We start from the raw sequence: 23,630 nt of genomic DNA on the forward strand, positions 1-23,630 counted from the left end.
ATCAGCTGTCTTGGCTGTTGGCGCCAAATCCTGAGCACAGGTGTTCCAGATCCGGGTGATTGTGACACTTGAGGTAGCACAGTACATTTAATAACATGATCTGTTTAACAAAGCAGTTTAAGATTGCACTGTGAAAAATAAAAACATAAAGCACATCATTCTTTTTAATTTCAAGTATTATTTTCTTCTTTTTATATACTAATTATCTGCTTATGCGGTAGTACAGTGAAATATTTGACAACTTCATTTTCAAACATTTGACGGACGTCTGTGCCTCGGAACTTTTGTATAAATAAAAGTGTACCTTGATTCAAAAAGGGTTGAAAAACACTGAGTTATTCGATTAAAATGTAAATCCATGTTGTATATTTGGAATGGTGTAAAATGACAGCTTAGTTGGATATTAAAAAAATGTTTCGCGAGTCATTAATCTTGGTGTGGCACACCGATTTACAAGGAAATTTGAAAGTGGCACTCCACACCAAAAAGGTTGCTGACCCCTGATAAAGAGCTTTTGAAAAGTCCATTGTAGAAAAGCGTGTGTGTGATTAGGAGTGTAAAAATTGTAGTTAACTTGTTTTAGGGAAGCAGGTTCAGGTGGAGACTGATATATTAGCTCTTATCATAACATTAATTCGTCGATCAGCGTGTGTGTGATTGAGAAATTTTGATGCACTTTTTGTTTTAAGTTAATTTTAAGTCATGTTGGTTGTATTGACATTTTTATTTATTCATTGTAAAAATCTATTTAAGTTTTTATGTACTTTTATACTAGTTGCTGCTAAACCTACTTCTTGCACTTTAGTTTTATGTTTAAGTGAAAGATTAGTCTGCGTGTGACAAGAGTAGAATTGTAGGCAGGTATTTGGATTATACAGGAACAACAAACCAATAAATCAATGGGGCAGAATTTACAGAAAACATGTTTTAAATTTTGGTTTATTTATTTCTAAATGTTTTTGCAATACACCATGCCAGGAAAAAAATGTCTTGAGAAGTACTCAGCAATGGAGGAGGAAATACCCGAGGGGTTTGAAGCCCATGTTCAAAATGGATAGGGAGTGTCTCGGCTAAGTGTTTATTTTCAAGCTCTAAAGATTTCACAAGAAATATGAAGGCTTAACCGCTTCCACAGGCAGGTACACATTTTCTAATTTTCGTTTTTGTTTATGTGGATATTTCTAAGTCGTTTTAGGTTGTCGGCTTCAGAATATATGGAAATTAGTTACTTAAAAGTAACGCGCAACTTTTGGGTGTCAGTAATCCACTAGTTACAGAATACATTTTCAAAATAAGTAACTAGAAATGGAAACTAACTACTTTTTTTTTCAGTAACGCGCCCAACACTGATTATAGAACACTGTGCAGTTGGCTGGAAACCCTTACCTCATACTGGTCACCTGGACAAAGCCGGGCAAACCCAATGAGACCTAAGAGTAGTAAATACATAAAATGATTTGTACAACTATCTGTGGTAAGACTCTACCATGCGCTTTTTCTACCTTTCATCTTGACATGAAGTTCTCCTAGGAGGAGCTGCAGCTCTCCCTCCATGACTGTCATGTCCTGTAGGGAGAAAACAATTCATGTTGGCCAGGAACTGGTCGTCACTGTTGAACAAAAATCAGGACGTTTTTTTGCCCTATTTCCTCGCAAATTAGGACAGCTATCGTAAAGAGAAAGGACGTAGGTTTGGTCTTGGCATTTGTAAGGACAAAATCATGAGCAAACGCAAGTCTCACGTGAAATAGGTTAATCACGTTGGTAAACGGGATTTAACCCTTTCTGCTAGGTGAAGGGACATTGATCGATCCTGTTAGGATTTAGTATGACAACGGGCGTCAACCGAGTTTGGAAATTAGCACAGGTGTGTCCAATCACCAGACACCTTTTATTAATTATCCTGACCCTTTATTATGTCATTGCATTTCCATTGCTACTTCAGGTTGTTTTTCTTGTGTGTCTGGTTTCTTGTTTGGACATTTTGTTAGTCGTTTAGTGCCTACTTGTTAGTTTATTACTTTGTTCCCACAGGTGGATAACATTTTACTCAAGCATAAGTACTGTTACTTCAGAATGATATGACACAAATAGAAGTTAAACTTAGTCATCAAAATAATTACTTAAGTGAAAAAGTACTTAGTGAAAAAGTACTGAGTGACTATTGATTTTTTTTTTTAAATAATCAGATCATCAAACCATCAAAATCCTTCCAATCAACAAATTACAAAACTGTGTCATTGTAGGTCAATATACTCAGTCAATTTGCATGGGTGAACCCTCTGTGCGTTATATATATATATATATGTATGTATGTGTGTGTGTGAGGCTTCAGCTATATTCTCTGTGCATGGTGGGTGGGTGTGTTTCCCTTAACCACTAGGGTCGTAGGGGCACCCTTTTCCTGTGGTGCGTCTTTGGCAAGTACAGCCTTGTGGCACCCATCCCTCTCCAGGGCAACAAATGTTTCCACCTGGTCTTGAACCTTTCACGTATTAGACATACAGTACAGAAGAAAAAAAAAATCCTAACGCTGCACACAATTGCCAGTTGGTGGTTATTTTGGGTCACTGGTCAAAGTTAAATAAAACAAACGAGGTCTCTGACAAAATACATGCGCAATAGCAGAGACTGACAGACGCGTACTTACAGGGAGGAGATTCAAGTAATGGGTTCAATGTAGTCTAAGTTAGCGGAGTAAGAGTACAGTTTCTTCTTCACAAATCTACTCAAGTAAAAAGTACTCCCAGAAGTACAAAATGTCCCAAAACTTACTCAAGTAAATGTAACTGCATTTCAATTTCAGGTTTGGTCTTTGTTTCTGGTTTGGATATTTTCAGGTTTGATATTGTTTGGACATGTTGTGTGTTTCTGGACCCCTTGTTTCTCACTTTGTTCCTGGTATTATGATTACCTTTTTTAGTATTAATTTTGCGCAAATTTGCACAGTTCTAAACATGGTTGGCTCCATCTGGGGGAAGGTCGTGCAACAGATTGATCTTTTTTAAAAAGTTCTAACATAATATTAGTGGGGAATAAAACAATGATTGCTCGACATTATTTGGGACACGTCACCTCTGTCCATGCCAAATCTATATCCATGTTAAATTGCATATGGTGTTTGACAAACTCTTATGCTAAAAAGCTTGATCATAAAGTGGAGTATCTGAAAAGACAAGTTTTTAAAATTGAAATCTTTGCATAGGAAAGACACGATTGTAAAAGTGAGTAAAATCTGGTATGGTATAACATGGTTACCAACCTGCACACTGTGTCTGTGGTTGCGCCCAAGCTCCAGAAGGCTCTCCCTGGATTGCCTGGTAGAGGGCGCTAGGGAGAAGGCTCTTTTCATGTTGACAGCACCCTGGCATAAGCGCCACTGGACGCAGTAGTTCTCATAGAGCTCGTCCACCTGTATTGAAGATTACTGCTGTAATTCCATGACTGTAAACCGCAAATTTTGTCATACAATTTTAACCCTGCGGCTCATTCAGAGATGCGGTTAATGTTTGCATATTTTCTAATGGTAGCCAGGGGCGCTCATGAAAAAAAAGTTAAGTGTGAGATAGGTGGTGTCCAGTCACAACCGCCAATAAACACCAAAGACTTTGTACATGATTAAAATGAGCCAAAACAGACCCTCATCATGAAAAATGCAAAAGAAAAGCAAAAGACGCAGCTTCCAAGTCAAAAGCAAGTACTGGAGCTATGTAAAAAGTCCCCAAAAACTTTCAAGGGTAACAAAAGCAGGTGGCCCAAAATGCAACACATTCTTGAAGGTTGGATGAACCCAAATAGGCTAGTAGGGAACAAAGGAGCCGGTGGGGTTTTTCTTTCAAATACAGGACTCGAGGGCAACGTGTTCCGAGCGGAGAAATACCTAGGTAGGCTAGTTGGGGCCTTTATAGGATCAAATTATTAGAGATGTATTTGGTTTGTCTTCCTTGTTTAAAGTTTGCGCTCTGAAACAATTAAATTTACATACACAATTGCCCACTCGTGAGTTACCTTGCTGATTTGGAATTCAAGCTTTCGGATGAACCTCTCCTGAACTCTAATCTCCTGCAGAAGCAGAAAATGAAATCTGAGTTTTGTTTTTCTTATTGGAGGCATCAGGCTAGGAGTTGCTCACCTTGTCCAGGTCGTACTGAAAGCCCTGCAAAGACAGAAACGTATATCACTTATGCTGCAATCCTTTATCAAATGTCTAAACTGTCAGTTCATCAATTGTCTAAACTAGTGTGCCCATGGTATCTCTACCCAACTAAAATCACCATTTCTCAAGATGATAACAGTAACCCTTTGGCCACCTTGCCCTTGGCTCTCAGTGAGAATTTTAGCCCACCCCATTTCCGACATGGTTACAGTAAATAAAAAAGGAAAGTTGACTGTGAGGGCCACCGCTCTCAGGATAAGTCGAAATTGTAGTATGGACACACCCAAATCCGAAAGAACTGCGTCTGTCTAATTTACCCAGAGACTGTGGCTGTTTACAAAAAATACAATATCAAGAGGCACTGCCAGACCAAACAGACTGACTACAAAAAGCTAACTGGAAACCGCTACATTTGTGACTCTTGTCTGTTGATGCCCTTACAACATCTATTGCAGCCGGGTCGTCTTGGAAGGGGCGTTACTTTTTCTGCGGCCCATTCTCAAGATTTCGTAATTTTTCTTATGCTGAAATTTTCGAGTTTTAGATCAGAGGGTGTTGTAACCGTAGTCTGTAGAGCCCTTTGAGACTTCTTGTGATTAAGGGCTATACAAATGAACATAACTTGACATGTATTTTAATCATCACGGAGACCTGGCACACCAAAGGGTGCCCGATGCTAACATGCAGCTCTCTTCATCTCTTTTACACTGAAAGTAGAAGCCCTCCAATTTTGTTGTACAGTACTATTGTATTATGTAACAAAGACCATTCATTCATCTGCAATTCTGTTTTTTTGTGTTTTTATTTGTAGATCTATAATTAGTATTTTGTTAAAGTCGCATATATTGTATGTTACTGATAAGAAAATGTTTCTACTTCGCAGGGTTTGACTATCGCGGGACTTTTATGGGAACACAACCTCTGCAAAAAACAAGGGATTACTGCTTTACTTCTTCCCTTCTGCTGTATAGTTTGTCAATAATGTATGCTCGTAAGGAAGTTGTCGTGACCTCACCAGTCTGGAGTTTCTCTTCGTCTCTCGCTGACGTGAAGACAGAAAGTCCATCTCAGTTTGGTGGAGCTGCACATGTTCCCTGTAACACAAATGTGCGTACACGCACACAGGCATGAACAGCAACACATTAGTAGGGTAGGGATGTAACCATTAGTCGACTTTATCAACAAAAATCCACAATAAGAAAAATCAACAATCAACGTTTTTCCAACCGTGTGATTATTATCTCTGCTGAGAGTCGCTCTTGCGCAAAAGCGCCTCAGTCTTGAGCGGTAACAGAGGCATAAGCAAACTAAGCGGCTGCTTAGGACCGTGTGGCAACTAAGGGGCCAACAAGAACAGTTTACTTATATATAACTAAATAGATGTAAAACATTTTGCTTGTTAGTGAAAGTTACAACAAAAATACTACAAATTCACTTTTTGGTTAGGATATTTCTTAACCACTAGGGTCGTAGGGGCACAATTTCCTATGGTATGTCTTGGGCAAGTGCAGCCTGGTGGCATCCATCCCTCTCCAGGCCAACAAATTTTTCCAACCAGTCTCGAACCAGAGACCGCTGCGCGTAAGGCAAGTGTGAAAAACCACTGCACTACGGAAACAATATAAAACTAAACATTAAATTTAGTGCTTGAAAACAGAGACCTCAAATATTATTTTGCTTTAATTCTGATAAGAAAAAATTGGATACAAATACTGCTGCAGTAATTACTGTAATACAACTTTTTTTAACATACTGTACATGGACTGCATCAGTTGATGTTAAAAAGTAACACAAAATTCTACTACAGAATTATTACCCCGGAAACACTACAAAAAATCCAATAACAATAAGATTACAAAAATATTAAAGAAACGTGACAAAATACCACCATGGAAGTACTACAAAAATAATAAATAACACTAGAGAAATGTTACTACAGAAATACTGAAAAAATACAACTACAGCAATACTACAAAAAATCTACTATGACAATATGACTTGAATACTAACAAAAATACAGTAATACAAAAATATTACAGAAATAATACAGGTATACAACAATGTCTGGAACTCATGACAAAAAGTTACCAGGGCAGACAACTCTGAAAAGTTGCCTGCCCAGCCATAGAGTTGCCTGCCCCATTTTTCACAACTTGAAACACAATAAGACGACTAATCGCAAAGAAATCCATTGTTGCAAAGTATTAATGATTGATAATCAGAATATATAACAGAACAACACTTTAAAATTATGTTTATTATAAATCTACTTAAAACATTCATTGCATGTGTATGACATCGCTGTTTTCCATCTGCCATCAGTAGGTACCTGTATTCACTCATCTTCATTCATGCAATGTTTGCGTTGCGTCGTCTACTACAAGCCACGTGAACTCCTCTTTCCACGATGCTTTTAATGTACGTTTACGTTTTGTAGCGTCATAAATTTTGCTTCTTTTGAATCTTTCTTCTGGGGCTGAGGTTTGGGCTTGATTACTAACCACTTATCCATTTTTCTTGTGTTCTCTGTGCTTCTACTTTGGAAAATGATATGCAAATACGCGACCTGATAATGCTCGGGAAAGTCTGGAAGCACAAATATTCGATGCAGGTTTCTGATCGACCGCCGAGTATGCAAATTGCCAAACAAACTGAAATTCCGAAATTTCCAAACCGAACGAAGATTTCGAATATAGCAAACGTTTGATTCAAAAAAAAAAAAAAAAAAAAAAAACATTGTTTTTCTTTTAATTTATTTTTTCTTGAAAAGCCTGACTGTGCCTGACAAACGTATTTAAAATCAAATGCATTCAGTCCAAAGAACAAACGTCAGTTGTTAAAAGGTTCAGAACGTCTAACTTTGGTTTTTCAAGTACTTCTGTTGCTGACTTTGCAGTTAACTATTGAATTTACTTTACGAAATGCACAGAATATTTGCTTTATTTAATGGACGCTTTATATAAAAGCTCACTACCTGTATATAATCTGTGTTCAGTGTTCAGATACTTTTTGATGAATCCACGGAACAAATTGTAAATACGCCAAAACACCGGAAGAGAACTTAAAAGTTATTTGATTGGGTGAGTGGGAGGGATGGGTGGAGCTATGCAAAAAGTGCAAGCACTCCCTCCCATCTCTCGCCCTACTCTGTCTGCGCCGAAAGTAAGCACATCAGGCTCCCTGTTCTCAGAATGTTGTGACGTTTTTACAAAATAAATGCTTGCATCTGGTTTTGAAACCAATATGTAGGGAAAAAGGGTCAAAATGAGTTTAACTGATCTTGAGTAATTGCAAGAAAGAGACAACTTTAAAGTGGTATGTTTGTTGATTTTGGGACACGGGCTCTGGCATTATTATTCTCTTTTCATAATTTTTATCAAATCATCAAAAATAAATGTGCTGAAGACTAAGCTTTTGTCTGGGGTGCGGGATTAGCAATTTAGTAAATTTGTCTCATAATATATGGTGTGGCTCTTTCCCAAAATAAAATTAACATATTTTGCTTGTATGGCTCTTTGAGTCAAAAAGGTTCCCGACCCCTGCTATATATATATATATATATATATATATAATGTGTAACGGGTGTAGTAATAACTTTTGTTTTATTGAAATTCCTGCTGAAATATGTGTATAGTTTTTGGTTAATGTCCTGCAATGATGAGTCCAACAGTGCCATCTGCTGGTATGAGGCGGGGTTTGTTGGCAGTCTTACCAGAGACAACTGCAATGGTAAGACACATCTTTTGGTGCTCCACAAAAGAAGTTAATTTTAAACATTATAACCACAGCTTACAAATCTCTCAACATGCACAGTAATGTGATTAATATTGTCAAGCTGTTTAGGTTTATTTTCGTTTTGTTTCTGTTTTACTAAATTATGAATTCCCCTTGTAGAGATCAAAGCCAGCAGAAAAGCTAATGTTGTGACTCATCCATTTGCAGGTAACTTGTACCCGTTTTTTATACTCATTGTTTTTAATTCTATTTTCTCATATACATTAAAAAAGGATGATGTTGGTTAAAATTCAGACGAAAGAAAAATATGTTGAATCCATTGTAAACGTTAAAAATCCACAATACGATCTCTTGTTAAAAGTATCTTGTTAAAATGTAAAGATGTAAAAATGTATTGTGATATTCTAAAATGTGTTTTATGTAAAGTGAAAAGAAAGCTCTTTGATATGCTTTGTTGGCAGTCTTACCAGAGAGAACTGCAATGAGATCAAAGAGATCAAAGCCAGCAGAAAAGCTAATGTTGTGACTCATCCATTTGCAGAAACTGTAATAATAAAAACCTCATCATCCAGTCCAGCGTGAATGTGGATCTTTGGTGGGACACATACACCGCGGTTACACACACACACATATATACATATATACATTATATATATATATATATATATATATATATATATTATTCCCTTTTCGCCGCGCTGAAAACACAATACTGCAAAGAACTACACAGTGTCCGGCTGCGATCAGAGCAAATGATCCAATCAGAGTCATAAGAGTAAAGAAAACGGAATGATTAGAATTGTTGTTTCTGAAAAATACATGTTTTATGTATATTTCCAGGTTTTGTAGCATTTTCATATTTCTACTTTTGACAGATATATTAAGGAGAGCAAAATCTTTTGGGATATTTAAGTTTTTTTCATATATACATTAACATAGGAGCAAAGTAATTTGAATGTTATTTTAATTTTAAGTTGTTTAAGTTAAGTTCTAAGTTGTATAATTTAACAAGCTATTTTTATTTAGAGCAAAATAATAAATACTGTATAAGTGATTTAAGGTTTAAAGTTAATATTCTTGTCTGTTTTTATTCATATTTAAGTTTAAAAACCATTCAGTTTAAGTGTGTTCAATATATGTTTATCCTGGTTGGCCCGCGGCCTTAGGTGTGTTTTGAATTTTGGCCCCTTGTGAAATTGAGTTTGACATCCCTGGGGTAGACAGTGCTAGATATTGAAAGTTTAGGTTGTTCTGAAAAACAAAACAAAAAACAAACAAAAAAATGTAATCACTCAGAACATAATTTCTTACTCTTCAATGGCCAAAATAACAAAAAGATTCCTGGGACCTCATCGATAGACCTAATTGAACTATGCCGGTTTAACATTGCTACACGGTTTTTGAAATCCACACATACCAGACCTTAGTGCTCAGGCCTCTATTGGCACAACCTTGATACAGTGGGAACTTCTAGACCAGTGGTTCCCAAAGAAGGGTCCACAGACATTATCTTTCCGGGCGGTCTGCAAAATAATGTCTGAGAAAGAGTAATAATCAAATATTACAACATATATATATATATATATATATATATATATATATATATATATATATGTTTCATTTGTCTCTTGTCTCACATCTGTCTTATTTTGAGCCCAACCCATATGAGTGATTCAGGAAGCGGCCCACTCCAGCTCTACAGTGCATGTAGCTTAGCGGAGAGAAGGAAAGGAAAGAGAAGACGCGTGGTATCAGAGCCAGGAGTAGACTTGACTTGGATTGTGGTTTGTGCTGCACATATTGTTTTGAAGTGTCAACTCAAACGTGATTGAAGAGGTTAAGTAAAAGAGAAGACTGGCCATTTACGGTAAGAAAATAAGAGTAATTAATAATACTACAATACGCTGTTGCTCATGTCTACTGCTGCATACATAGCCCTTGTTTTTTTTCCAGTATGTCTGAGAAGAGGCGTAGCTGTGTGCACCACTTTGTTAATGGCCAAAGTTGAGGTTGGGGGTCTGCAAGCTTTTTGAACGACTCACTGGGGGTTCGGGTCTAGGTTGACTTTGGGAACCATTGCCCTAGACATTATTGTTGCAAGACCAATTCCTATATAAAAAAATGGCAATTACAAAATCATTAATGCCAAAATGTTATTGCAGGTAAAGCCAGACAGACACATGAGGAATTCAGTAAATGACAGCTTATAAAAAAAAGTTAAACATTGTAGTTACTTTTTTTGGCTCATATAAAGCAAAAGGTTTTGTTTTCGATAACATATTTCAACGTTGAAAGGTGCACAATTCAGTGTCTTGGACCTGTTAGCAATGTTAGCCATGCGTCAAAACAATGTATTGTGGGTAAACTGCTGGTACACTATCGTACGAGCAGATTAACATTCACAGTATCAAGCACTTTAGGAATATTTGAAATATTCTAAACCAAGATGACTGCATCTTTTGAATTCAAAACATTGGGTTACTGATTATTCACCCACTTTAGTTGGTTTTTGGCTGCATGCGGTCTTCAAGGAGTTCACTGAACGGTTCTGATCTCAAACTTCTGATATTAAACATCTGACTAGAGCAGTGATTTTCAACCACTGTGCTGCGACACACTAGTGTGCCGTGAGAGATCGTCAGGTGTGCCGTGAGAAATTAGCCAATGTCCCTTTTTAAATTTTAGGAATCGTTTTTTTGCAAATATAATGTCATTGTCAAGTGTCTGTGCTGTAAAAACTGGGGCTATTATAAATTATATTGTAATCAAACATACTGTTCAGTGACATTTTATAACATTTTTGGTTAGTGGTGTGCCGCAAAATGTTTCCAATGTAAAAAACATGCCCTGGCTCAAAAAAGGTTGAAAAACACTGGACTAGAGATCGACCGATATGAGTTTTTCGGGTTAGTATTAGAAGAAGACCAATAACCGGTATTTGGAGCCAATATTTATCTGCTGTAAAAGCTTCAAAAAAGGTTTAAGAAATGTTTAATAATAAAAAAGAACAAATAATATTGGTCATAAATTCAAATCAAACCTTAAAAGCTGTCTGAAACCCTTTATAGTCAATCAATTAGAATGTCAACACAACTAACATGATTAATAGTTCACTTGCCCCAAAAACTAAATAAGATTATGCTCAGCAGCAACTTGTATAAAGGTACTTTTAAATTGTATTTATTTATTTTTGTTATATTACAATTAATAGATAAAAAAGTCATACAAGCAACTTAGATTAAATGAAAACAAAGTGCATCAAAATTTCAATGAAGATGGCAAATTGAAAAGTGTGGGCACTCCAGTTTTAGAGCCATATTGACAAACTGATGTTATGGCAACAGCTAATCAGTCAGCCATTTTGGCATGCTTTTTATGGTCTCTCTCAATCACAAAAACACACGCTTGATTGGCGAACGTATGTTATGATAGGAGCTAATCTATCAGTCTCCACCTGAATGTGCCTCTCTGAAACAAGTTAACTTAACTTTTCACGCTATCTCTAAATCGCAAACACGCTTTTCCATCACGGACACTGGCATGTCTGGACCAGTTAGCATCATTATTGTTCCTGCTTTAGTGGCTCCGCCCCATTTGCGTATTCAATTAGAAGGCGCGGAGTGGGTAGCGAAGAGGGGGGAGGAGGACTTGATAATCGGCCCGTCAAATAGATACCGATATATTTCAAAGTCCCAAATATTGGTGTAGAGCAGGGGTCAGCAACCTTTTCGGTGTGGAGTGCCACTTTCAAATTTTCTTATAAATCAGTTTCCTACACCAAGAATAATGACTCGCACATTTTTTTTATATCCAACAGAGCTGTCATTTTACATCATTCCGAATATACATTGAAATTGTATAACTGAGCAAGTTATCTTCCACTATTCTTGTTCATCAACAAACTAAAACATTACTGTGAGAAACATGTGGAAATGCCTGTAGAGATCCATGACTTCAACTATTCTTCATCAACAATGAACTACAATCAAAATCAAGTGATATGGCAGTGTCTGAAACTCATGAGAAAAAGTTACCGGGCACCAGGGCAGACAACTCGGAAAAGTTGCCTGCCCAGCCATAAAGTTGCCTGACCCATTTTTCACAACTTGAAACACAATAGAATAGAAGAATAGAATAGAATTTACTTTTATTGTCATTCTTTGTAGCAATGCACACAGAACGAAATGTCGATACACCTGACCCGTAGCGAGCCGATGCAGCCGCAGCCAAACAGGGCGCAGCCATTTTAGTCATTAGGTGACCAAACCCCCCAATTCCAACCCTTAATGCCGAGCACCAAGCAGGGAGGCAATGAGTACCAATGTTGTAAGTCTTAGGTATGACTCGGCCAAGGCTTGAACCAGCGACCTCCCAGTCTCAGAGCGGGCGCCCTACCATCTAGGACAACTAATCGCAAAAAAAACCCACTGTTGCAAAGTATTAAGGATTGATAATCAGAATATATAACAGAACAACACTTTAAAATGAACTTTATTATACATCTACTTATAACATTCATTGCATGTATATGACATCGCTGTTTTCCATCTGCCATCAGTAGGTACCTGTATTCACTCATCTTCATTCATGCAATGTTGGCTACAAGCCACGTGAACTTCTCTTTCCACAATGCTTTTAATGTACATTTACATTTTGTAGCGTCATAAACTTTGCCAACGCGTGATATTGCGGTAAGACGTTTACCATTGAGTGATGTCATTACGCACGCACCATATTTCGTTTTGCTATTGTCGATTGTCATGTTGTATTGAATGGAGCCATGTTCTTGTTTTGCTTGCTGTTGAGGAATAAATATGCTTAAAGGCTGAACCACAATGTCCTGCTTATCTTCTCACGCATAAGGAAACTGCACACTCTGACATATCCTGGAAAATTATATGCAAATGCGCGACCTTATAACACTCGGGAAAGTCCGGAAGCACGAAGTTTTTCGATGTCTTCTGATCGGCTGCCCAGTATGCAAATTGCGAACGAACCGAAATTCCGAAATTTCCAAAGATTTTGAAATAAAGCAAACGTTTGATTTGAAAAAAAATCTTTTGCTTTTTTTTTTTCTTGAAAGAGACGTTGTGAAAGTTGTACACGCGACTGTCATGGTTGCCATGGCGCCCATTTGGTCGCGCCCGTGTGTGTCATGGTTGCCGTGGCGCCCACTTGGCCGTGCCCGTGTGTGTCACGGTTGCCATGGTGCCCAATTGGTCCCGCCCGTGTTGTGCCAGCTGCGGCTCGTTTAGAGATTGACTTTCTGTGTATATAAAGCTCAGTGCTCTCTTGCTTCAGTGTCAGCCCGTCAACAAACTTCTGCCCCACAAGACGTGGGTTCTGTCCTGTTTCCCTGTGATATCTGCAGTCTGGTATTGTTCCAGTTTATTTTTGTACTGTTTAATTTCGGGTTCCAGTTTTGTTTTCCGTCTATTCTTGTCCTGTAGGTTAGTTTTGGTTCCTGTCTAGTTTCTCCTGTTTATTTTCATTCCCTTGATTCGTTATTCATCTCGTCGGTCTCTGGCGTCCTGTCCTTCCACACCAGACTGGCTTCCTAACATGCATGACTCTCCATTTCCCATAAAATAAAAAGCTTGTGTGAGAACGTCACGCGATTGGGTCTTGTATCTGTTCTAGTTCTGACAGCGACGTAAAAGATGCACGCCCTGGGCGTCCGAGCAGACTTTATTTCAAACACTGGATATGGACAGCTACCATACCATTCATCAATAAAATCTTATTTTAGAAACTATCAAAACTTGAAACACACAAACACCTTTTAATGTATTCGCCATCAGCAAATGGTTTTCCGTGCTTTGCCATGCAGTAAGCAATGTCATAGCTTGCTTCATTGGTGGCGTTTGTAGCAGTGTTTTCAGGGTCTGTGTTTGTTTACCGTACCTGGACACGGCGCGTTTTAATGTCTCCGCCTTTCCAGACTCGTCCTTGAATTAATGTTCATGTTTCGTCTCGTAATGACGCTTAACACTTGATGTGCGAGGTACAACGCTCTCAAAGCATAATGCACAAACAGCATGGTCATTTTTTGCACAAAGCCTCAGTCATCAGTCCACGCTGATTGAAAAGAACGAGATTTTTTTGCTGGCAGAGCTGTCGTGATTCGTTTATTTATCGTGCACCGGTGTTTCTGTGGGTGCATTAAAACATGGGTCTTTCCTCCTCTGGGAGGTGCGACGCAGACATGCATTCACGAAGCAGAGGAGGCGGGGCACTACCGTAAAGCCTCTAAATAATACAGCGCGCAACTGAAAGTGTCTATATTTCACCCCAAAATGCGCATGAAAAAAAAAATCATTATTATTTTGCCGTGCGCTCGCGCGCCACTGGTTAAACCCCTTGCGTGCCACTGCTGACACGCGTGCTATAGTTTGCCGACCCCTGGTGTAGAGAATCAGCTTGCTTCAATATCATCAGTACGCCCTTCTGATGTTGATTAAAACCATAGATCACTCGCAAATCGTAGACCTCACCTCCCTGCCACCTGTGCAGAATGTAGGACGTGATCAGGAGTAAACCAACCTGAGGCCTTTTCGTAGTGCCTGAAAAACGCTGTCTACATCCTCAGGCTGCAGGGACCAAACAGATCCGAATCCTCTTCTGGGAGACAAAGGAGCCCGTGGGATTTTTCTTTCAGATCCAGTAGTGGAACGTAATGAGTTTCGGGCAGAGGAAGGCCTGAAAACACCATATTTTAAACCAGATCATAGTCATTCTTAGGCAAGCATAGACTCCATGCATTTATTATAAATTGATTTTTAAATCAAGGATTTTAAAACTTAAAGTTGCAAATAATGACTTTAAGCCAGGAGATGGGGTCAGATTAATACACAATTCGTGTGCATTTTTAGACATGCTCAAATAAACCCTTGATTCTTCATCTTTTTGGGGGTCTGTTCCAGTCCGAACAGGCCTAATATAAAAGCAGGCGCGATGGGAAAAAAAAAAGAATAGGAACTGGGCATTGTTGACACATATTTTATAGAGAAAATATTTAACTTTCAACTTTATAAAGGACACCTTAAACTACGCACCCAACCTTTAATAACTGCATTTCACTAGCGAATAACACCTCGTGGTTGAAATGTTCTTGCTCATGGGATACACAAATCAAACACTTACCTTCGTCGTCCTGTCAGAGAGCTGAACCCTGTAAAGGAACGACTCCGGTGGATTGGGTTTCCAACAGAAGGCGAGTCAAAACGCAGCTTGACCGACATCCTGAAAGCAGGAAATGTGGTTGTCAGGTGCCCGGATTTCCAGTTCCCCTATCATTTCATGCTTGCTGGCATAGGCTGAAAAAGTCAAGGGCCTTTTGAGTGCCCAATTTGAAGTCCCAAGTTATGATCTTGAATAAAGCAACTTTATTTTAGCCGCACAAAAATATGTTTCCATCATTTATATTCAAGTTTTATATAATAATACCTTGTCTGGGGGTAGTAGAAAGTGGGTTGTGTACAGTAGAATTACAGGCAAGGTTAGACCAGGGGTGTCCAAATTTTACAGAGAGCGGGGCCAGATTTGGTATGCTGGAAATGTGTGTGGGCCGACTCATCAGCCTGGCATTTATTTATTAAACAGTCTTTAATAAATAAAGGTTTGTGATGCTTGGCGATTGGCATCGTGATCCCGTAGCTCGCCTTTGTAGAACATTTATTTGACTTGATGGGTCTCGTGAAAAAGCGCTGCTATGCCGTTAAAACAGCTTCAAGTTGCTTACCTTTTCACACCGTTATTTTCCAGTTCACTTTTTGTACTCTGCATGTTTCATCTGGCAGAGCCTTCTTGATATAATATTCTTTGAAAACAGTCACAGTCTCTTGGAAAATTAGACAGGCACATTTGTTTTGGATTTTGGTGGAAAAAAATACTCAAATTTTTACTTGTCCTGAAAAGCGACAGCCCTCACAGTCAACTTTCCTTTTTTTATTTACAGTAGCCTTTTCGGAAATGGGGTGGGCAAGGTGACCAAAGGGCTAATGCTATCATCTTGTGAAATGGGGATTTTATTTTTGGAACAAATGTATTTTATACTGCAGTCAACTTTACTGCGGGCCTCATATTATTGATTTCATGACAGAACCTGGTCGTAACTGGCCCTTTGGACATGCCTGCGTTACACTTTTTGATGCCACTCAGCTTCATTTAACATTGGGTTAAATATCTCAATGAAAGGTGCAGTATTTTTTCGCCAGTAATTTGAGTTCAATTATGGAATGGTCCACACACCCACACCAAAAAATAAATTCAGATTTTCAACACCAGATTCATGATAGGCAACTCTGAGCCAGCAAAAGCCTTCCGATAAGTTTATTCTGTTTTTAATATTGGACAACCCCAAAGGAGATTGCATAGAAGGGCAGATCGTTATTTTGACTATGAGCAATGTTGTTAGTTGTTTTGACTATAATGTTAACATCATTCTCACTATCGGCCAATCAATTTGCTGTTCTTTGATAATCCACAACCATTAGGGTGGATCTGCTTTTGTAACCTAGGAAATTTAACAAAAAGAAAGTGCTCATGGCAGGGCCTTTAGAACAGGTCTGGGGACTGGGCTCTCTACCCTGTTCTCATGCCAAGTTCTAAACCCATTAATGTATTTTCTGATATTTTTGAGTGTCTAATAAACTGTGTACTATCACCCAGCCCTGCATATTTACAATGTCTTCCGCCTTCAATAGAGCTGATCATAATCAAATCATCAGCTCATCGTTACATTTTAAAGGGGCATGATTGTTTTTTATCCGCTGTGTTGCAGGATCTTACAATTTAGACTTTTGACTTAAAGCATCCTTTCTTTGCATACAGTGGTTAAATAATATACCTGGGGTTTCATAACCATGCCTTCACATAGGGGGTGGGTGGGGGGGGGGAGGTTGGGGGTTGTATTTGTAAGGTTTATTGTTCTTTATTCTTTATCAATTATCCATTATCCGTTATCGGTCAAATCATAATACGCTACAAAGCCAAGGGGCCGAGTCACTTGCTCTCAGCCAAGAGGCCGAGGACCTCAAACATTGGATTGAATGTTTTGAACTTAACACTGCAGAAGTCAGATCACATTATACTTAAGTCCTTGTACATTTGCCTTAAGACTTGTGGCCTTAGGTTTATGACCCCGTTTTCAGACAGATGCACTTGCTAAATTTCAGATATCCAATCTGAGACTTAATTTATCTGAGCTTGAACCCTACACATCAAAATATAATTCCTCTGATATACTCTAGTTTCCTCCCAAGTACCATTGCAGATCTTTGGCGAGTCAAAATTGTCTCTAGAAATGAGTGTATGGTTGTCTGCTCTGTGTGCCCTCCTATTCAATGAATGAATGAATGAATTGATGATTTTAGACTTGAACTCTCCGAGACATCTATCATTTCACTTGTTCGATTTTTTTCTTTAACCTTTTTAGTTGTGACTGTCTACGCTTCTGTTGTCAAAATACAAATTGGCAATTGAAGGAAGGCTAGAGTTATAGCTTTTCCTTTCAGCTCTTTTTCACCTCTATTGGACGACCTTCTTACGCCATTTTCGCATTTAAGACCAGGGACGGTTTTAGGTTCAGAGCTTTATGTCTGGTCGCTTCAAAACATCTTTCCAATTTCACTTGAAGTGATATGAACTGTAAAATTCAATTAAACGTTTGTTTTAAGCCGGTTTTTATTAATTGAATGGTCTTTTTTTAATTGAATTATGGCACTCTTGGGCACCCTTAATGACATATACTCTTACCGTAATACACTACTGCTATGCCGCAAGTGACACTAGACAAGAGGGTTTTAAAAACACTATACAGTTTGGGGGTGACTGGGTTGAATTTTGGGGTGAGCACCCCCAAAAACGAGCTGGTCACGCCCATGTATAGGTCTGAGTCATCTACGACTGCAAGGGCGCGTTTCCTTCTATTGTTGTCTTGTTCTCAACTTCCCTTTCATTTCCACTTATAGTAGAGGACAAGCGCTAAGAAACTACAGCAAAACTTAGATAAATGACAACACAGAACAGAACATTTATGTGAATTTGAACGCAGTTTCAGGATTTAGCCTTTTTTTCAACACTAATTCAAAGAAGAACAATCTGCTCCAGAGTTTAGTTTATGTATGACCCACCCAGCACAAGGAAGGCAACAATACCAAGTGCCACACAGACACACACACTAGAAAGGACACACAAATGCACATATGAGGTTGGATTGGGCGTAACTGTTGGAGTCTGTTGCAAACGATAAATCAATCAGTCAGTCAGCTTAATCATACGTTTTTTGTTTGATTTAAAGACTATCATAGAGGGTTTGGTGCAGCTCATCAGTAAGTATCAAACCTATTATTCTGCAGCCTCAGTTGATATGCAGGCTTAAAACACACTTCTATTCTAAAGCTTATGAATGACCTGTATTTCACGTTGACAATATCTGTGTACAATATCGTTGACATCTGTTGCATCCTGGAAGGGGGAATTACCTCATGTGCGGTCCCGTCTCAAGGTTACGCTATTTTCCTGACCTTGAGGTTTTTGAGTTTTTCCTTTCCCCAATGTAGGTTTTAGATCAGGTGTTGGTGTAATTACAGTCGGTAGTTTGCAATAATCTGTGCCCTGTGCAGCCCTTTGAGACTCCTTGTGATTAAGGGCTATACAAATAAACATGACTTGACATATTTAAGTATGATAAAACACCATTAGATGGCAGAGGTGGCTCTGTTCAGATCTTTGTCCACACACCGAGGGAGCCATATAGGCCTGTACTGATGAAAAGAGCCATATACGGCCCGCGAGCCATAGGTTCTCATGAAAAGAGCCATATACGGCCCGCGAGCCATAGGTTCTCATGAAAAGAGCCATATAGGGCCCGCGAGCCATTGGTACTCATGAAAAGAGCCATATAGGGCCCGCGAGCCATTGGTACTCATGAAAAGAGCCATATAGGGCCCGCGAGCCATTGGTACTCATGAAAAGAGCCATATAGGGCCCGCGAGCCATTGGTACTCATGAAAAGAGCCATATAGGGCCCGCGAGCCATTGGTACTCATAAAAAGAGCCATATAGGGCCCGCGAGCCATTGGTACTCATGAAAAGAGCCATATACGGCCGCGAGCCATTGGTACTCATGAAAAGAGTCATATATTTATTTATCCATCTAGTTATTTATTCAATAATTCGCTGGGTGTTTTTCTGGTCAGTCCGTACTGTCAGGACCAGAACGGAATCAGGACCCAATTGCGTAACGTTTCCCACAAGTTTTATTGAAAGAAAGAGGAAGGGCTGCGCCCACAATCCGGTGTTCGCTGGACGCGGGAAGCAAGTTGCTCTTGCACTCGGAATCTGATCAGAGTACGGAAGTGGATCTTCCGTAGCGAGCGATGGCGGTATCAGGGACGGAAAACAGGTCGATAGCCGGGACAGGGAGAGCAAAAACGTGGTCGAGGTTGGAAACGAGTCGTAAGCCAGGACAGGAGAGTAGACGTAGTCGGGGTAAAAAAAATGGGTCATAAGCCGGGATGGGAGAGCAGACGTGGTCGGGATCAAAACAGGTCGTAGCCAGAGACAAACGGGAGCAAAAACGGGACAGGCTGGAGTCAGGGTCATGGAAGGCTTGCTTTATACAAACACCGGGTTGCATATGGACCGACAACAGGGGATTGACAGGACTGGGTTTGAATAGGGACAGGGAGCCAATCAGAACCCGCAGCGGTTGGCGCCAAATGAGCGGCCACGTGATTCAAATTTGTAATCATGGCAATAATTTTTATTAAAAAAAAAAACAGCTCGAGCAATCCATAGCTTAGGTCGCCGCCATATTTGTCTGTCATGTTGATGCTATGGCACTGGTTTTTGTGTGCATTAGACAGCGCCATTAAATGGTTAAATATTACACACTAGGGCTTTAAAGGATCTGTGAACCATGAACTGTATGTGCAGTGTGTATAGATGTAGACTCAAATGCACATACATTTTTTAATTCAAAGGGCGTTCACCCCCAAAAACTTTCTGAACACCCAAACTTACATTTACAGACTTTGAATTTATTGTTGATTGGATGCACTTTGATGATTTGATTGAATTGTTGTTTGAAAAGAAAATAAATAAGACAATGCTACAGATTCTCAGTGTTTGAGTACAGTAGCTTTTTTTCCTTTTGCTCCAGTAATTATTTGGATGACTACTTTTTACTTATACTTAGATCATATTTTTCTTATGTAACAGTGCTTTAACATAAGTAAGATGTTTGGCTACTTTACCCACCTCTGACTATAACTAATTCTGGTCTTTCAGTAACGTGCCCAACACAGGTAATTTGTTTAAAAGAGCTAGACTAGTTTTTCATTTTTCTTTATGAGTGCATGTCATTACATGCGCTTGCTCTTATCTTAGCTTACTGGTTTCTTACCGTTATCTCAGCCAAGCTATCGGTGGCCACCAGTCGAGTGACGCCTGTTGAGAGCAGCAATTTCTTTCACACTGTTGACTTTTGTAGTGATTATTTATTAGTGATTTTGGTGAGGAACAACACCAAGCATTGGTATCAGTGCAATACCCTACATTACTGTTAGTCAGTGCTTCTCAATTATTTCTGTCATGCTCCCCCGCGCGGAAGAAGAAACTCTCTCGAGTCCCTCAAGATTTCAACTTTTCTAGGGTCTTGGCGATCAGCGTCGCGACCTCATAGCTAGCCTTTGTAGCATTTTCATTTAACTCGCAGGTTCTCGTGAAAAGCGTGGCTTCCAGTTGCTTGAACTTTTCTCAGTGTACCAGCTCGGTGGAACCACCACCAAATTTTAACATCTGCAGCAAGTATTTTTCTTCGAACGCTGTGTAACTTTTCTTCAAGGCATACTACGCCTTTTACGCCCAAAACACTCAATTTTAGTTTCATCAGTCTGCTTGAAGTATGCTAAAACACATCTGGACAATTCCCCCTCTTTTTGTAATAAGATTCTGTATCTGATTATTCAAATAGTTCTAGGTTGGTCTAATCACTCCAGAGAAGAATATTCAAAAATCTTTGTAGTTTATCCATGTGTTTTGCGTCATGGAGTAATCTCTTCTTGTGATTTGGAGTCTACAGGGGGTGCACGAGGGAGTTTTTGCTTGGAAGCAATCTTTTTTTTTTATTAGTCTAATATTTTTATGATGAAGCCTGAAAACCTCACTCTGAGACTGGCACAGTTCCTCTGCTGTCACCAGGAGATTTATTTGTCCTCCACATTTTACTTTAAATATTGCACGGCAGTTGAAGAAAGGAACCTGCTTCGATCACACCCATGTAGCATTTCCACTGTGCCATTAACTTTAGACTTGTGGACTAGGCTTCCAATTGTGGCTAATGAGTTTTTTAGCATCTTTGCGATCTCTTTATATCCATACAATTGCCTATTATGTGACATGAACTCCTCACTGAACTTTTGATTTCATTAAGTGCCAAGGAGAGCTGTGTGTGACAGTGCTTTTAAATGTGTTAACCAGTACAAGTGAGGTCAAGTCACATTTATTTGTATAGCCCTCAATCACCTAGTGTCCCAAAGGGCTGCAAGGCCCATAGTTATGGCAGATAGAACATCCCCTGATCAATCCTAAAGGAGGGAAAGCAAAAAAACTCAGAATACACCAGCGTGAGAAAAAGCCTTGAGAAGGGACCATACATGTGGTAATCCCCCTTTCAGGACAAAAATGAAAGGATTACTTAAGATAAAATATAGTCAACATCAACAATAAACATGAGCACTAACTGAAATTGTGTAAAATTCCCAGACAGCAAAAACTGGTTATTAGGGTTTTGTTCACATCTACAGCAGAGGTGGGTAGAGGAGCAAAGAATTGTATAAAATTAAAGAAATAAACTAAGCACATCTAAAGCCCCAATACTTTTTTTTTTAATATCAGGCTCTGCAGGAAGAACAAGCCTAGGGGTCGGCAACCAAAATATGTTATAATAGCCATATTAGAACCCTGGGAAAAAACAAAAACTACTTTTTCAGAAGCCGCAAAAGAATTAAAAGCCTTATATAAGCTTGATAATGATATACCCGTCAACCTGTACGTTTTTGCCATACAAAGTATATTTATTATGCATTTTAAGACGTATACGACATACAAGAAAATCTGGACCGAAAAACGCAAATTTGTCAATTATGAGTACCATCCGGTAATACACCGACTATCACGAAACGGCAAATCAATCACGTCTAACGAGTTTGCCTTGGAAGCCTCTATCTCGGTATAGTTTTTTTCCGCTGCAAACGAAGCGAGCGGTTTGATGCTACTGTGCGCATGCGTCTGCCGCCTGGGGATTTCCCATCATGCATCATTCAGAAAAAAAAAAGGTGTACGATTATTTTGTACGAGAAAATACAACAGTTTGTACGGACATGCAGCAGTCGAGGTTGACAGGTATGTAATGAACACAACACATGCTGTATGTATCTATATCAGCCTATTTTCAAAATGACCAAGTTGGAGCACATCCTGTGGATAATGACTCATGTTTAACTTCGTCACAATATCAATGAATTACAGAATACTTAATTGCATTTCTTTAATTTAATCGAAACAATTAAGACATCCAACATTTTATGCCATTTTTATTTTGAGGATAACAAAAAAAAAACAAAGGTGCATATGGTGGCCATTATCTGGGCAACAATAAGAGTGCAATAAAACGCAGCATACAAAATAAACTTTTTGAAAAGTTAAAGTAAATAAAATCACATTAATACAGTATAAGTTTGATTTCTTTGCAGTCTTTTTTCTCTTTTTAACCTTTGGGGTTCATGCTGGATCTCACAACCATGCACACACACAGGTTTGCCACCTGCGCTGCCCCTTTAAAAAGGTGCGGGGTTTGGGCCGCACAGCCCGGCTTTTAGTTAGAGCCTCTCACTCAAGGCACCCGGATATGGAGAGAAGAAAACAAGAGGAGGAGGAATGCACGTAATTATTTAAGTAACGGCTTCAATGTAGGTTAAAGAACAGTTCATAAATCTACTCAAGTAAAAGTAAAAAGTATAGTGGTTTAAAAATACTCCAAGAAGTACAAAATGTCACAAAACACACTCTTTATTGTAAGTGAATATAGCGGAGTAAATGTAACTTGTTACTACCCACATGAAATGAAATGATCTGCATTTATATAGCGCTTTTCAAGACAATGACTTCCCAAAGCGCTTTACATTGTGCTTCACATTTCCCAATAGCGGCCGTGATCTGTGCAGCCATGTAAGGCGCTAACCAGCTTATTGGGGGTATTGGGGGTTCAGTGTCTTACCCAAGAACACTTCGACATGTAACACGGACAAGCCGGGATTCGAACTGGGATCCCTTAATCCTAAAACGATCGCTCTACCTCCTGAGCTACTGCCGCCCCACCCACATCTGATCTGCAAATGTTTTCATTAGCTTTTAGACAACTTCTGCTCTGTGGTGGACTGAGAGGGTTGAACAATTCTGTCACGAATGTAATCACAAAAAGGCAATTAAATCCAATATTGTCAAATATGGATTTAATATTTTAGTTCTTTTTGTGTTCTATGTGAAATAACATAGGAAAATAAAAAAAAATGTTTGGCAATCTTGCAAAACACTAAAACGCATCTCAGTGTTACGCGATCCCCGCTAGTATAAAGAAGACGTCAAAAACCTTTCAATATTGCAGTCCTTGGGATTTGTACGGACTGATTTCTCTGTAAAGCCTATTTAGTATCAAAACACTTACAATTTAATG

At 39.0% G+C, this 23,630-nt stretch overlaps 1 protein-coding gene across 3 annotated transcripts in view; it reads right to left on the reverse strand.

Annotated features, from left to right (window-relative positions):
* The window catches only part of ripor3 (RIPOR family member 3), a 75,633-nt gene that overhangs the window by 26,537 nt on the left and 25,466 nt on the right, over window positions 1-23,630 (reverse strand). For all 3 annotated transcript variants that reach the window (XM_088337469.1, XM_088337468.1, XM_088337470.1), the window contains exons 2-9: window positions 15,035-15,133; window positions 14,435-14,590; window positions 5,172-5,250; window positions 4,133-4,156; window positions 4,009-4,062; window positions 3,263-3,412; window positions 1,503-1,566; window positions 1,387-1,430 (exon numbers count right to left, since the gene is read on the reverse strand). In XM_088337469.1, the coding sequence (XP_088193595.1) occupies window positions 1,387-1,430; window positions 1,503-1,566; window positions 3,263-3,412; window positions 4,009-4,062; window positions 4,133-4,156; window positions 5,172-5,250; window positions 14,435-14,590; window positions 15,035-15,133 (670 nt within the window). The remainder of the gene's footprint in view (window positions 1-1,386; window positions 1,431-1,502; window positions 1,567-3,262; window positions 3,413-4,008; window positions 4,063-4,132; window positions 4,157-5,171; window positions 5,251-14,434; window positions 14,591-15,034; window positions 15,134-23,630) is intronic.

The sequence above is a fragment of the Urocampus carinirostris genome, chromosome 6 (assembly GCF_059441175.1).
Source record: "Urocampus carinirostris isolate Australia breed hairy pipefish chromosome 6, RoL_Ucar_1.0, whole genome shotgun sequence".
NCBI classification, from domain to species: Eukaryota; Metazoa; Chordata; class Actinopteri; order Syngnathiformes; family Syngnathidae; genus Urocampus; species Urocampus carinirostris.